The sequence below is a fragment of the Ursus americanus genome, chromosome 16 (assembly GCF_024610735.1).
Source record: "Ursus americanus isolate L20-20 chromosome 16, mUrsAme1.1.p, whole genome shotgun sequence".
Classification (NCBI taxonomy): Eukaryota; Metazoa; Chordata; class Mammalia; order Carnivora; family Ursidae; genus Ursus; species Ursus americanus.
Window position 1 is genome coordinate 31754662 of NC_142142.1, and position 14871 is coordinate 31769532.

Genomic DNA, 14871 nt, shown 5'->3' on the forward strand with positions numbered 1-14871 from the left:
AAGATACTCAGACTTGAGGAAAGTTGAAAGCAATACTGAACACCTCACCTCGGCAGAGCAGACAGATGGGCAGTGAAACGGCAGGGTCAGAGATGTTCACTCCCACATTTTATAGCAGTCTCCAATGGTAGACACACTGATTATACCTTGCCAATTACTACTACTGCTAGAGTTAAAAACTTTAAGTTTATTACCACATTAATCTATATAAAATCAAAGGTGCAATATTTTATTAAATCAAAGAAGTAGGGTTTAGTTGCCGCTCAGATGTGTAAACCTCCTGCCCTGTAACTGCCAAGGGCTGTTCGTGGTCCCATTAAGTCATTGTGAGCATTAGGCCGGGGCAAACGGATGCGTAGTGCCTCCAAGGATTCTAGCCCATCGTGGTTATAGTAGCTCCTTTCTGTTCTTACTCTAATTACTCTAGAAAATTTCAGATGGATAAAATGGTATATATGGGCATGGAGAGTGGGGAAGGGATATTACATTAACAGGAAAAAATATATGCTGATACCTAAGACCATAGATTTTAGAGACAGAAGATCCAATTTCAAATCCCTACTCTCAGTTTTAAATCACACATTGGACAAAATCTTCTTATCCCTGGTCAAGCCTCAGTTTCCTTATTTATAAAATGGGAATAGCAACAAAATCTCCCATTGTACCTCCTAAACTTACTCTGAGTCTCAGCTGAGAAAAGGTTTGTGAAAGCCTTTGCAAAATGTAAAGTAGTATACAAATATAGGGTGTTAAGGCTTTAATTCTGCATTTATTTTAGCTTTGCTAAAGAACACAATCTGCCTTTGGACTTTTAACCATTAGATTACTGAATCATTGAAAACTAATAAGTAGTAGATGTTAGTAAATATAAGTTTTAAATGGAAACAACTGAATTTAGTAATTTTATTTTATAATATTTATTTCAGTGTTTTGCATTTTGGTAAACATGTGAGATCATAGGAAGTCCTATTAGATAGCCAATATCTGTCTCTAGAGGGCACCAAAGGACTCAAATGTTTACCTGAATCTTGCTCTGGGTATGTATCCGCACTTTATTTTATTTTTTAATCCTGACAATTTTTATAACCATCTTTCTGCCAAAGAATACTAAATTATTATAGATATTTGTGGTAGAATTAATTTCATATTCCCAACCATCTCACCATTCAAACTACCCATTTTAAAATTGGTAATGTAACTGATTTTCTCTTGCCAGGTATCCTTGTTAGACCTTAATTTTGATCATTGTCTAATCTGATTATTGGCGGTACTTCTTGGATGCAGAAGCATTTGGCTATAAATAAATTTTGTTACTGGGAAAATTGAGTCAACAATATATATATATTTTTAAAAACCAAGTAACGTGAATTACCAATCTTGCTTCTATTTCAAGTTATAAAATATAAAATATAAAGTTGTGATGGCCAGTTATAAGAGAAACGTGAGGTATGCATTTCTTAAATGGTTTGTGGTGTAACCTGAGCATTTGTTAATCCAGTATGAGTTACAAATTGCCTATGTAGCTTAAAACTAGTAGATATATTCTCTATAGTTTAGGATGATGTGTACATTTATAGTGACACTAGCCATTGCTTATCATAAGTTATAAGCATAAAATCAAAAGAAACATTTGAATTGTTAATCATACTATAATTTTGTTCTAAAGTTCTGACTTGTGGGTCTCTTAATACTTACTATATTTAGAGAGAGAGATGTCAGCGTAGAGGCCAGGGGGCTCCTGGGGTAGGGCCCCCTCCCAGATTGGGGTATTTTGTCAGGTTATAACATGCAGCTGTCACAGGCTAAATTCTAGTCTCACACCTGGGCTGGAATCCTAGAACTACCATTTACTGACTTGATACTATGTAAGTTTTTTTAACCCTCTCTAACCCTCAGTTTTCTCAACTATAAATTAAAATTAATACTACTACCCACCTCAAAGAGTTGTTTTGAGGATAAGATGCGATGTTGTGCATCACATATTTAGTTCAGTCCTCAAAAAATGCTTCCTGTTACTACTATAGGGTCTGGTTCTTAAGAATTGGTGTTACCCAGAGACTTGATCATGTTACTGTGCTTGTGGGGCAGGGAGGGGGGCTCAGGGGCAAATAGATTTTCACTAGTATTTAAATTATAATATTATCTGCCTCTGCTGTGAGATTTTAAGAGTGTTCTTTCCTGTGTAAATTTCATTTCTATTTTAGTAAATTGAATTATGTGATTAATTGAATAAGAGACAGTTTTTAATATATGGAACCTATAAACTACTGTATCTCTCTTGAACACTGAATATTGGTTTATAGAAGTGGCTGAATAAATTTTAAGGTAAAACTGATTTATTGAAGTTTTTTGCTCTAGCAAAAATTTATCTACATCTATCACATGGCCATGAATGAATTTCGTGGATTCTTAATAAGTATCTATTGATAGTGACAATAATTTATAAAGTTGTTTTATAAAACAGTTTTAAAGTTAGACTATGATGTCTAAACTTTATTTTGACAACTGTACATTTCTAAGAGGTACTTAGGGCTTGTTTCCTCCTCTGAAGAAAATAAGTCGGAGTAGGATATCCAGAGTAGAACATGGTCATTCTTGACAAGTATGCATCCACTTTTGATTGTCTCAAAAACAAATTGAACCTTTGCAGGGATCATGAGCACAAAGCTTCAAAATAAATTAGTAAATTCATCTTCATAATTTTCTAGTGAACTTTCTTTTTACAGTTTGATAAAAGAAGTTATTTTGCAAAGATTATCCTATTTTAATTATCATTAAATTTGATAAATATATATTTATAGGAAGCTAGAATATCTTGAAAAAATATAAATGATTTATTGTAAAGGAATTTATCATAGAGTATGTAGATAATAATTTTCTTTATATTTTTTTATTTATAAGTTGATGGAAAATTTCCCCCCCCCCTCTTTCTTATTCTCCTGGTAATCCTATATAGGTTCATGAAGGATTCCTGGAGAGTAAAGTGTTTCTTTTGAATAGTACCAATTCATCAAACCCTTGTGAAAGAAGAAGTATTGACCTAAGGATATATATGCTTTGCTTTCTTCCATTCATAATTCTTTTGGTCTTCATTCGTGAGCTAAAGAATCTATTTGTGCTTTCATTCCTTGCCAACATTTCCATGGCTGTCAGCCTTGTGATAATTTATCAGTATGTCGTTAGGGTAAGTATGATGTGTTTTTAACTCAGTGTCATATATTTCTTAATAAGTAAATTCTTTGTTTACTTTGGGTAAAAGTAATGGTATGTAAAGACCCCTACTTCATTATGTGGCACACAGGAGATAATCAGCCAACTTTGGTCTCCTTTTGGGGGATACTGATCAGCTGGAAAGGTGTGTGACATAGAGCACAAGCTTTGTATTCAGGTCTGGTTTTAAATCTTGGTAAATATGTTTCTGATCTTTATGACAATGCTGCAGAAGAGTAATACCCACCCTAGTAAGCTGGGAGATTTAGAATCATGCCTCAGTACACTGTGTAATGTGAAACAAAGATCTCATTAGTGTTTTGTTGACTCTTTTAAGATTTGAACCAGTCTCCAAATGGGAGTATAGGTATAATTTTATAATTTTCTTTTACTTCTGAACGTTTGTTTGCTGCCACCTCTTCAGTTCACTGCCACTATCCTAGTCTGTAACCTCTTCATTAGAAATACGCAACCTCAACTGATTTCATTGTCCATCGTCTGGGTAGCCTAACCATAAAAGAAGTATTCCCCTCACCCCCAAAAAGATTGATGGGATTCAGGGGGTCTGCAAATCCATTAAAAATATTTTTAAGATTTGATGTTTCTGTATGTATGTATGCATTCTTTTTTTTTTTTTTTAAGATTTTATTTATTTATTCGACAGAGATAGAGACAGCCAGCGAGAGAGGGAACACAAGCAGGGGGAGTGGGAGAGGAAGAAGCAGGCTCCTAGCAGAGGAGCCTGATGTGGGGCTCGATCCCGTAACGCCAGGATCACGCCCTGAGCCGAAGGCAGATGCTTAACCGTTGTGCCACCCAGGTGCCCCAGTATGTATGCATTCTTCTACTGAAGAGTGGATAGCTTTCATTTCTCAAAGGGGCCAATGACTCAGAAAAGGTCAAGCATCCCTGTTCTATTCTTTCCTGATCCAATCCATTTTATATATTATGCTGCAATTGTTCTAAAATCTCCACTGGCAATTTATTACAAACTCTGTTTCACACCTGCGCCGCCCCCCAGCCAAATTCCAAAACCTGTACACATTTTCTTATTGCACCTAAGAATAGAAGGGCACAGGCAGGGAGGTCTCATAAGGCTTTCTGTAGTTCAAGACCCCTTAGCTGAACATGTAAGAGTTAGTGGAGTAGGAAAGGAGGTTCCTTAGGTAGAGGGAACAGTGTGAGTCTTGAGTAACAGTTGGTGTTATCAAATGACTCAAAAACTTACTACCCTTTTCATTTTGATCATAGCTTGTGTTTTCTGTCATGTATCACCATTATATAACACAAATCTCCCTCTGCTTCAGATATTCTAGACCTCTCTATTTCCCAAATTATCCACGTGCTTTCATACTTCAGTTTCTTTTTTTATCCTCTTTCCTTGGCATTGAATTCCACTTCCAGTTAGATAAGGCAGAGAACACAGGATGGTGAGCAGAGTGGGAACTAGTCTTGGGGTAGCTGGAAGATGTAGCCAGTGTAGAACCAGAGATCTTGAACAAGATGTACATTTGTGAGTGTCCAGATAGCAAAAGTTAGAACAAGGTTATGCGTCAAGACTGAGTAATCAAAGCCAGAGTCAAGGAGTATGTACAAATAATAAGGGTAATGGCAACTGTCTAGGTAAAGAGTAAGACCCTGAGACAAGGAGACCTGTACTGGGAAGCAGCAGAGTTATGACATAAAAATCCAAAGTCAGGAACCAGGTACCTTGGAGACTGAAAAAGCAATGAAAACAGAGTAGAAAATAGATTTCATTGGACACCATGAGCAGTGATCGATACTGTGGCTCTCAGCTCAGACTGAGTATGCTTATGTATTTCCTGTTGTGCCAGGAGCCATACCCAGGGTGAACAGCCCAGGACTTGAAGGTGGAAGCAGGTAATCAGGAACATTTTAGCCCAGATGGAATGTGTGGGCACGAGGGAAACAATGGCTTTTGACAGTGAAGTCCTAACAGCTTGGCTACATTTAACATAGGATGCTTAAAGTGTTTATTGAAAGAATTATCCACTTTTATAACATACATTTGCTATTGTGAAGCTCAGAAGTATATGATTTTGCTCTTTATTTTAAATTCTTTAAAATCAGTGAAGATGTAACTTCTCTTATTTTTTCTCTCTTTCTCCAGAATATGCCAAATCCCCACAACCTTCCAATAGTGGCTGGTTGGAAAAAATACCCACTCTTTTTTGGTACTGCTGTGTTTGCTTTTGAAGGCATAGGAGTGGTAAGGATTTACTCTTTATTATTATTTTTAAAAATTTTAAGTCAACACAAAGATTTATGTAGTCAAACTGCATTTAAAAATGCATTTTTCTTTTTTGTTTTCATTTTTGTCATGCCAGAACACTATTTGTGGTTTGGTAGGTTAGACTTGAATTATAGTTTAGTTTAGATGATTTTAAACATTTTATTATGGAAAATTTCAAGCCTAAGACAAAATAGAGAATAGTATGATGAACTCTTGTGTAAGCATCACACGGCTTCAAAAATCGACTCATGGCCAATTTTGTTTTATCTGTCTTCTATCTACTCCGCCGAGCCCAGGTTGTATTCAGACAGACCCCAGACGTCATATTTTATAGACTAGATGATTTGAACTGAATTGAAATTTTTATGAAGTTACTATTACATGAAAGAATCAAATATAAATTCTCCCTTTAGATTTATACATATCATATTTGTTTTGAGAAATGATGTAATCATAAAGCTAATACCAAGAAATACAAGCACCCTGAGGATTCTAAGATCTTAAATATTTCCCTTTAAGATGCTTCCAGTTTATTTAAAGCCTGGAATGTGTAGATTTGGGGAAAATAGAATATTGCTCTCTGCTCTATAGCTTATGTTTCATTGTCTGATGGTTTGGTAGGGAGGGAAACCACTTATACATATCTATACGAACCACAGATGAAATAAGACCTAGAAGACAATTTTATACCATTTTACTTGGGTTCTTGCTGTCTCTGAATTCTCCTTAGGAGAATTCTCACAAATTCCTACAGTTCTGTTTATTACTGTTGTAGACAGTAATACTGCAGATTTTCATTTCTGTCTTTAACCAGTATGTTCTAGTTAAGTATTGGACATTTCCAGTTAAGTTGTTCCTCTAACATCTCAAGTTTAGCAGCTTCGAAGTCTGACACAGACTTTCTTAATCCAAAACCAGCTTCACTTTCTCATTTCCCTGTTTCTTTTAGTTTTATTTTCAGTCACTCAAGCTTGAAACATTGGAGCATTTCCTTTCACTTTGTCCCTGGTTCCCCCATTCCATCAGTAATTAAGGCATGTTTATTTTTCTTTCATATTTCCCCATAAATGAAATTACATTTAAAACTCCCGAAGTGCTGCTAGCCACAGAGGGAGCCTACATAAGTGTGAATTTCCTTCCTTTCCTCCTTTTCTAGCTGCACTGGCACCATTATAGTTATAACCCCTTATTTCAGGTCTGGATTATCTCTAGAGCATCCAGATGGTTCTCTCTTCTATTAATCAGGTAATATTTCCACATGGACCTGACACACCTAAGAAGTAGAGATATTACTAGAGTTCTTATCCCATCGGGTTGTTGTGAGGACTACGTGAGATGCTGCGGGGTGGTCCAAGATGGCAGTAGGGGAAGATCCTGAACTCACCTTCTCCCGTGGGCACACTACATCTACAGCTACATATGGAATAATTGCCTCTGAGAAGGAACTGAAAACTAGCTGAACAGCTGCTCCACAATAAAAAGGGCCACCTTAAGACAGATAGGGGAGACAGAGATGTGGTCTCACCAAAAACGCTACCCCCAGTGTAGCAGGGGTAACCCAACATAGGGAGGGATCTTACAAGCCCGGAGCTTTTCCCTGAGGAGCAAGGGCTTTGTGCCCCACATCTGACATCCCAGCCCTTCATACCTGCACTGGAGAGACTAGCCCCCAGTGGTGCTTACATTCATAGGCTCCAAAGGGCTGTTGGAATCTGAGAAACTCCTTTTAAAGGGATTGCATATGGATTCACTTGCCCAGAACCTAGCATAAAAGCTGCAGTTTGACAAGTGCCTAGACTATACATGAAGGGGATTCGTTTGCTAATCTTAAAGCATCTGCTGGAGGGGCAGGGACAAATTGGGACTTTCTCCAGGGATGGGGGCACTGGTGAGCACCATATCTGTATTCTCCCTCGAGGATGCTGGCTCAGGTGGACACTCACAAGCACACTCTCCCACTGCCTTGCTAACACTGGTGGGCGTGCCCCGCCCCCAGCGTTCTTCCCCTGCCTGGCCCTCGTGGCTAGGAGGGCTTGTGTTCCAGGGCCCCATGGGACTTTAACAATGGGAAAGGCAGTTCTTGGCAGCCTGCCACACTGAGGGCACTGCACAGACAGCAGACTGAAATGTACCCCAAGTCGGCCAGTGAAAAAGTCCTATTTACCGGTGTTGAAACTTTAACCTGAGGGACAGGCTTCATGTTTGCCACATATCTCGAGGCTATGGAAGCACTCTCAGGGAATGTAGACAGGGAAATACCATCTCATGCCCTCCTTTGGCCTTGCTACAGCTTGCTGGTACCCCCCAGAAAGGGGCTTACACAGTTATCTGAAGCCTTGACTTTTGCAACCATTCCCCCAGGGGACCCCTCCAGATCTCCTGGTCTAGAGGCCAGCAGCATTTACAATTATGGTCCCATGGACTGTGTATTTCCATACTTTAAAAGCTGCTGCCTGAGGATCTGACTTCCAATCATCCTGAAACTTGGTACTGACTAAGATGCCTACATTGGAACACTGGCAGGTCTTAGGACACCTTCAACACCTGAAACTTATCAAGAATAAATCAGGCTACTTACACAATCACAAAGGGCCAAGAGACAACCAAGAGCTAGGGCAAGGTTGAATAATAGAGTTCATCTCCTACACAAGGTCATTCCTTCAAGACTGGGAGATGTAGCTGTTTCAGCTAATACATAGAAACAAACACAGAAAAAACTTCCAACCAAGAATACTCTACCTGGCAAGGTTATCATTTGGAATTGAAGGAGCACTTAACCTGAATAAAAGTGCGAGCGTGGCATCCTTGACTTGTTCCTGATCATAGAGGAAAAGCTCTCAACTTTTCATTGTTCAGTTGATGCTAGCTGTGGGCCTGTCGTATATGGCCTTTATTATGTTGAGAATGTTCCCTGAATACACACTTCATTGAGTGTTTTTATCAGGAACAGATACTGAATTTTGTAAGTGCTTTTTCTGCATCTATGGGGATGATCATATGATTTTTATCCTTCCTTTTGTTAATTTGATGTATCATGTTGATTCATTTGTAGATGCTGAACCATTCTTGCATCCCTGGAATAAATCCCACTTGATCATGATATATGATCCTTTTAATGTATTGTTGAATTTGGTTTACTCATATTTTGTTGAGAATTTTTGCATCTGTGTTCATCGGGAATATTCCTTACAGTTTCCTTGCTCCCTCCCTCCCTCCTTCCCTCCTTTCCTTCCCATCTTCTCCTTCTCCTCCTTCTTCTTCTTCTTTGATGTCCTTGCCTAGTTTTGGTATCAGGGTAATGCTGGCCTTGTAAATGAGTTTGGAAGCGTTCCCTCCTCTTCAGTTTTCTGGAAGTATCTGAGAAGGATAGATATTTAATTATTTAAGTGTTTGGTAGAATTTGCTTGTGAAGTCATCTGGTCCTGGACTTTTGTTTGTTAGGAGTTTTTTTTTAATTACTGATTCAATTTCCTTACTAGTAATCTTTTTGTTCTTATTTTCTATTTCTTCATGATTGAGTCTTGGAAGATTGTATATTTCAAGGAATTTATAAATCTCTTCCAGGTTGCTCAATTTTTTGGCATATAATTATCTATAGTAGTCTCTTGTGAACCTTTGTATTTCTGTAGTATCAGTTGTACCTTCTCTTTCATTTCTGATTTTATTTATTTGAGCCCTTTCTCCTTTTTAGTTGGTGAGTCCAGCTAAGGGTTTGCCAATTTTGCATGGCAACTTTAGGCAATAATACTTTATTGCATATTTGAAAGTTGCCAAGGGAGTGAATCTTTAAAGTTCTCATTACAGAAAAAGAATTTGTAATTTGGTATGGTGACTAGACTTATTTTGGTGATCACTTTGCAGTGTATACAAATATCAAACCCTTATGTTTATACCTGAAACTAATGTTATATTCCGATTTTATCTCAATTAAAAAAGAAAAATACCTGGCACATTGTAAGTGTGCTTGTTGCTGCTATTTTTTCTTGCTGCTATTATTTCTTAGTATCTTTCACTGTATGGTCAAATCATATGGCCAAAACCTCTGAAGATTTTGCCTAAAAAAACTCTTCAATTAGGCTTTTTTCCTTTTCTTTAAAGGTTTTTTTTTTTCACATAATAAAAATAACTTTTTCATCTCACTAAATTGACAGACAACAGACAGATACAGATGGCTGGATATAGAAGCAATCACAGACATGAATATAGCCGGGTTAGTGTGCACACGTCTATTTCCTAGCTCGTCAGCTGAGGGATACATAGTAGCTTCAGGCACACCCAGCACACACATCTTAACTTCTAAATACCGTTCTACAACAAAAGAACCAAAGTTCTTTGGAAAATGTCTGATTCTAGGGCTGAAACAAGGAAATTCAGGAGCATCTTATAGTACGCAAAAGTATGGAAATGCTCAAAAAAACCAAAAGAACAGAGGCAGGCAAAGGAATACAGGAAGCAACCTGATGGAATTCACGATGCCAAAGCTGGAACAATGTGAGCAACAAAATAAATAAATGTTGTGGGTTCATACTCTTAGTATAAAACAAATATGCACGAATGCATACTAATGTAAATAAGTGATTAAATAAATACATATATGGGGGGATTCCCAAATAATTTATGTAGGTACATCCCCTCCAGGAGGTGTGGCTGAATCTCTCCAGTCCCTGAAGTATGGGCTGCATTTAGTGACTTGGCTTCCAATGAACAGAATATGATGAAAAAGAAGAAAAGACCTTTATAAACAGAGAAACCTGGCAAACATGGCCTTAAAACAAGCGATCAAAGTTGATCAAATCATGTTGATAACATGTGTGATGAGAAGGGCATTTCACCTCTATGGTATCTTGTTCTAAAATCTATAATCCCAGTGTACAAACATCAGACAACATCAGACAAACCCCAGCAGAGAGACGTTATACCAAAACCAGTACTCCTCAAAACTGTCAAGATAATGAACAATGAGGAAGAACTGCGAAGCCATCACAGATCAGAGAAGAACAAGGAGATATGGTGACAAAATGCACTGTAGCATCCTGGAAGGGACCTTGGAACAGAAAAGGGACATTAGTAGAAAAACTAATGAAATCCAAATAAAATGTGGAATTCATTAAATTTATCTTTGCAACCTTTCTGTAAATCTAAAATTATTCCAAAATGAAAAGTTTATTTAAAAAAATCTGACCGGTTTGCCTGCTAAGAGCTAACTTCAGATCTTTTTATTTTAAGGATTTGAAAGTCTGTAGTGTAAAAAATATATAAAACATCAAGGAAAATATTCAGCAATTTTAAGTATTATTTTAAAGGAAATAAAATTTGCATGTAAATTATAGAAAGATTAATTTGTGTGTATAGAAGATGGGATATTAGGTTGTTTTAAATTACTTGTATTACCTGCATTCTCTTCTTAGGTTCTTCCACTGGAAAATCAAATGAAAGAATCAAAACGCTTCCCCCAAGCATTGAATATTGGCATGGGAATTGTTACAACCTTGTATGTGACATTAGCTACCTTGGGATATATGTGTTTTCGGGATGAAATCAAAGGCAGCATAACTTTAAATCTTCCCCAGGATGTATGGTAGGTAGATACGAGTTTGTTAATCCTACTTCGTATACTTCATAGATAAAGCTTACCAATATTTGATGATAAAGGTGTATTTTTGGATATATGGTTTAAACATTTAAAATTTTTATTGTGATTTCTTATTTGTGTAACCTAGAATTTTTTCATAATCTTCAGAGGAGACCATCTATGATTTTACAGATTCATATGGGATTCTTTAAAAAAGATTAAAAATTGTAGGATATTCCAAATTTGAGACAATATGAAAGTAAAGTATGGATTCTTTTAATATGGACTCACTGTAATAAAAGATGTAATACTTATACTTGCTGCCAAAAAATCCAACACTCTGGATTCCTGATAAAATAATAAAACCCATCACTACGACCCTCACTAATTTACTGGTCAGCCTTAATATTGTACGTACTCCAGATCCTTTCAGAACACAGATAGGGCACATTATTTAAAAAATATGGTGCATCTTAATATTCTCTTAATATTAGAACCATATTCTGCAAAATGAAGCAATAAAGAGGGGTTTTCCTTCTTCCAGAGATTGGTCTCTGAAGATTTTAAAAAGGTATTGGCAGTGAGTACCAGGTAGACTTGCTCCCTTATTTATAAAAGGGAAGGTAACTCCTTAGTTTTGAGAAGTACACAGAATAAATGTTAAATTGCTGATTTAATTAATGTCCCACTGCTCCTTTAGCTGCTTGGATAGAAGTCTGTGAAAACTTTAATGTTTTTAAGTATTACGTGTTCTGACTGGCTTCCTATTGGTAGCTTGGGAGTTTGTCTGCCACTCAGTAGTCATCTGATCCCTGGGTTTTTATTGGAGTAGAAATGTTGTAAGAACAAATGCATATAGGAAGCCATTTGTGATAGAATGTACCTAGAATAGTTTCCAGGCTGCACAAGGAGCACATGTGCAGTACGTTCATTGTTTTTAAATTATAGTTCTACTTTAGCTATGACACAGTTTATAAAATGTATTTCACGGTGGAAACGTCAAATGTTATACCTTTGTTTCAGACTAGAGACATGACTATGAACAAAATATATATTTTTAAGCATTTGTTTCATTAACTTATGTTACAGTTGATTATATAATTTTGTTTCCTCCAAATATGCCTCTTTTTGTAATAGTTTAATACAGGCTAGAAGCTTAAACAGCTCAATGTAAGAGAATCAAGGCTAAAAATTATGGTAGTGTAGGGAGAGGTAAGATGGCGGAGGAGTAGGGGACCCCTTTTCCAGCCTGTCCCCTGAGTTGAGCTGGATAGGTACCAGACCAGCCTAAACAACCATGGAATCAGCCTGAGACACAGGAAGATACATCTGGATCTCTACAAATGAACATCTCCAGTGCTGAGTATTAAGGTACGAAGAGGGGAGCCGTGAAACCGCACAGATATCGGAAGATAAACGGAAGGGGGAGGGAGCTGCCGCTTTCGGGCACCGGGAAGTGGCAGCCACCTGCACGGGGGAGCGGGCGGACTCAGGGACAGCACCCGTGAGAGAGCGGGCTGAGACCGGTGAGCTGGGAGCTCACGCCACCAGGCATCTCACGGAACACCGGAATCCCGGTGTGCTCACTGGATCCAGACTGAGACCGGGAGCTCCCGCAGCGCGCGCGGGGCGGCTGGCGGCTGGCGGGCCACCTGCACGGGGGAGCGGGCGGACTCGCGGTTGGCACCCGCGAAACAGCAGACTGAGACCCTGAACCGGGTGCGCGCGCCACCAGGCTTCTCACGGAACTCCGGAATCCCGGCGTGCTCACCGGAACTAGACTGAGACCGGGAGATCCGGGAGCGCGCGGGGGGTGGCTGGCGGCTGGCGGCGTTAGAAACACAAAGGACAGAGACGCGCCGGCCCTGGAAGTGAGGGCTGGGACGCCGGGTGTGGGGCACACATCCCGGGACGCTGCAGGGTTGAGCAGCACCAACAGTAACGGAGTTAAAGTGGCCAGAACATCAGTGGAGAATGGGCCACGATCCCTCTGTTCTGAGACAGAGGCTGAGATTTGGCCGCTGCTGCTCTGACTCTCAGAAGAGGCACAGCAAACAGAAGAGGCCAGGGAAAGCCGCCAGAGAACAAAAGCCTGGAAATACCGGCTCACAGCGTGCCCATCCCCATCCCCCCTCGCAGGGGACACGGAGACTCTACCCAAACAGGGTGGCCTGAGTATCGGTGCGGCAGGCCCCTCCCCCAGGACATAGAAGGCAGGCTGAAAAATCAAGAAGCCCACAACCTGGGGCGCCTGGGTGGCGCAGTCATTGAGCGCCTGTCTTCGGCTTAGGGCGTGATCCCGGCGTTCCGGAAAGGAGTCCCTCATCGGGCTCCTCTGCTGGGAGCCTGCTTCTTCCTCTCCCACTCCCCTGCGTCTGTTCCCGTTCTTGCTGACTGTCTGGCTCTCTCTCTCAGATAAATAAATAAATAAATAAAATCTTTAAAGAAAAAGCCCACATCCCCAAGATCCCTATAAAACAAGGGGCACGGCCTGGGACCCAGTCAATAATTTGGGCTCTGGACAACCCCACAACCTCTCCTCATCAGAATGACAAGAAGGAGAAGCCCCACCCCAGCAAAGAAAAGACAGTGAGTCTGTGGCCTCTGCCACAGAAATAATGGATATGGATGTAACCAAATTATCAGAAATGGAATTCAGAGTAACAATGGTCAAAATGATGAGTAGAATTGAAAAAAGTATTAACGAAAAGGTTACTGAGAATATAGAATCCCTAAGGACAGAAATGAGAGCGAATCTGACAGAAATTAAAAATTCTATGAGCCAAATGCCGGCAAAACTAGAGGCTCTGACGGCCAGGGTCACCGAAGCAGAGGAACGTGTTAGTGAATTGGAGGATGGGTTAATAGAGGAAAAAACGAAAATAGAAGCTGGTCTTAAAAAAGTCCACACCCACGAAGGTAGGTTACAGGAGATTACTGACTCAATGAAACGGTCCAATGTTAGAATCATCGGCATCCCCAAGGGGGTGGAGAAAAACAGAGGTCTAGAAGAGATATTTGAACAAATTGTAGCTGAAAACTTCCCTAATCTAGCGAGGGAAACAAACATTTGTGTCCAAGAGGCAGAGAGGACCCCTCCCAAGCTCAACCACGACAAACCTATGCCACGTCACGTCATAGTGCATTTCGCAAATATTAGATCCAAGGATACAGTATTGAAAGCGGCCAGGGCAAAGAAATTTCTCACGTACCAAGGCAAAGGCATCAGAATTACGTCAGACCTGTCTACACAGACCTGGAATGAGAGAAAGGGTTGGGGGGGGGGGCATTTTTAAAGCTCTTTCAGAGAAAAACATGCAGCCAAGGATCCTTTATCCAGCAAGGCTGTCATTCAGAATTGATGGAGAAATAAAGACATTTCAGAATCACCAGTCATTAACCAATTTTGTAACCATGAAACCAGCCCTACAGGAGATATTAAGGGGGGTTCTATAAAGGTAAAAAGGCCCCAAGAGTGATACAGAAAAGAAAGTCACAACCAATACAAACAAAGACTTTACTGGCAACATGGCATCATTAAAATCATATCTCTCAGTATTCAGTCTCAATGTGAATGGCTTAAATGCTCCCATAAAAGGCCACAGGGTTGCAGATTGGATAAAAAGAAATGACCCATCCATTTGCTGTCTACAAGAGACTCATTTCGAACCCAAAGATGCATTCAGACTGAGAGTAAGGGGATGGAGTACCATCTTTCACGCAAATGGACCTCAAAAGAAAGCTGGGGGTAGCAATTCTCATATCAGATAGATTGGATTTTAAACTAGAGACTATAGTTAGAGACGCAGAAGGGCACTATATTATTCTTAAAGGA

At 39.5% G+C, this 14871-nt stretch overlaps 1 protein-coding gene across 1 annotated transcript in view; it reads left to right on the plus strand.

The window, feature by feature from the left end:
* Window positions 1-14871, plus strand: part of SLC36A4 (solute carrier family 36 member 4) — a 59574-nt gene that overhangs the window by 24423 nt on the left and 20280 nt on the right. The window contains exons 7-9 of the mRNA XM_045790758.2: window positions 2957-3184; window positions 5342-5440; window positions 10873-11042. Coding sequence (XP_045646714.1) covers window positions 2957-3184; window positions 5342-5440; window positions 10873-11042 — 497 coding nt within the window. The remainder of the gene's footprint in view (window positions 1-2956; window positions 3185-5341; window positions 5441-10872; window positions 11043-14871) is intronic.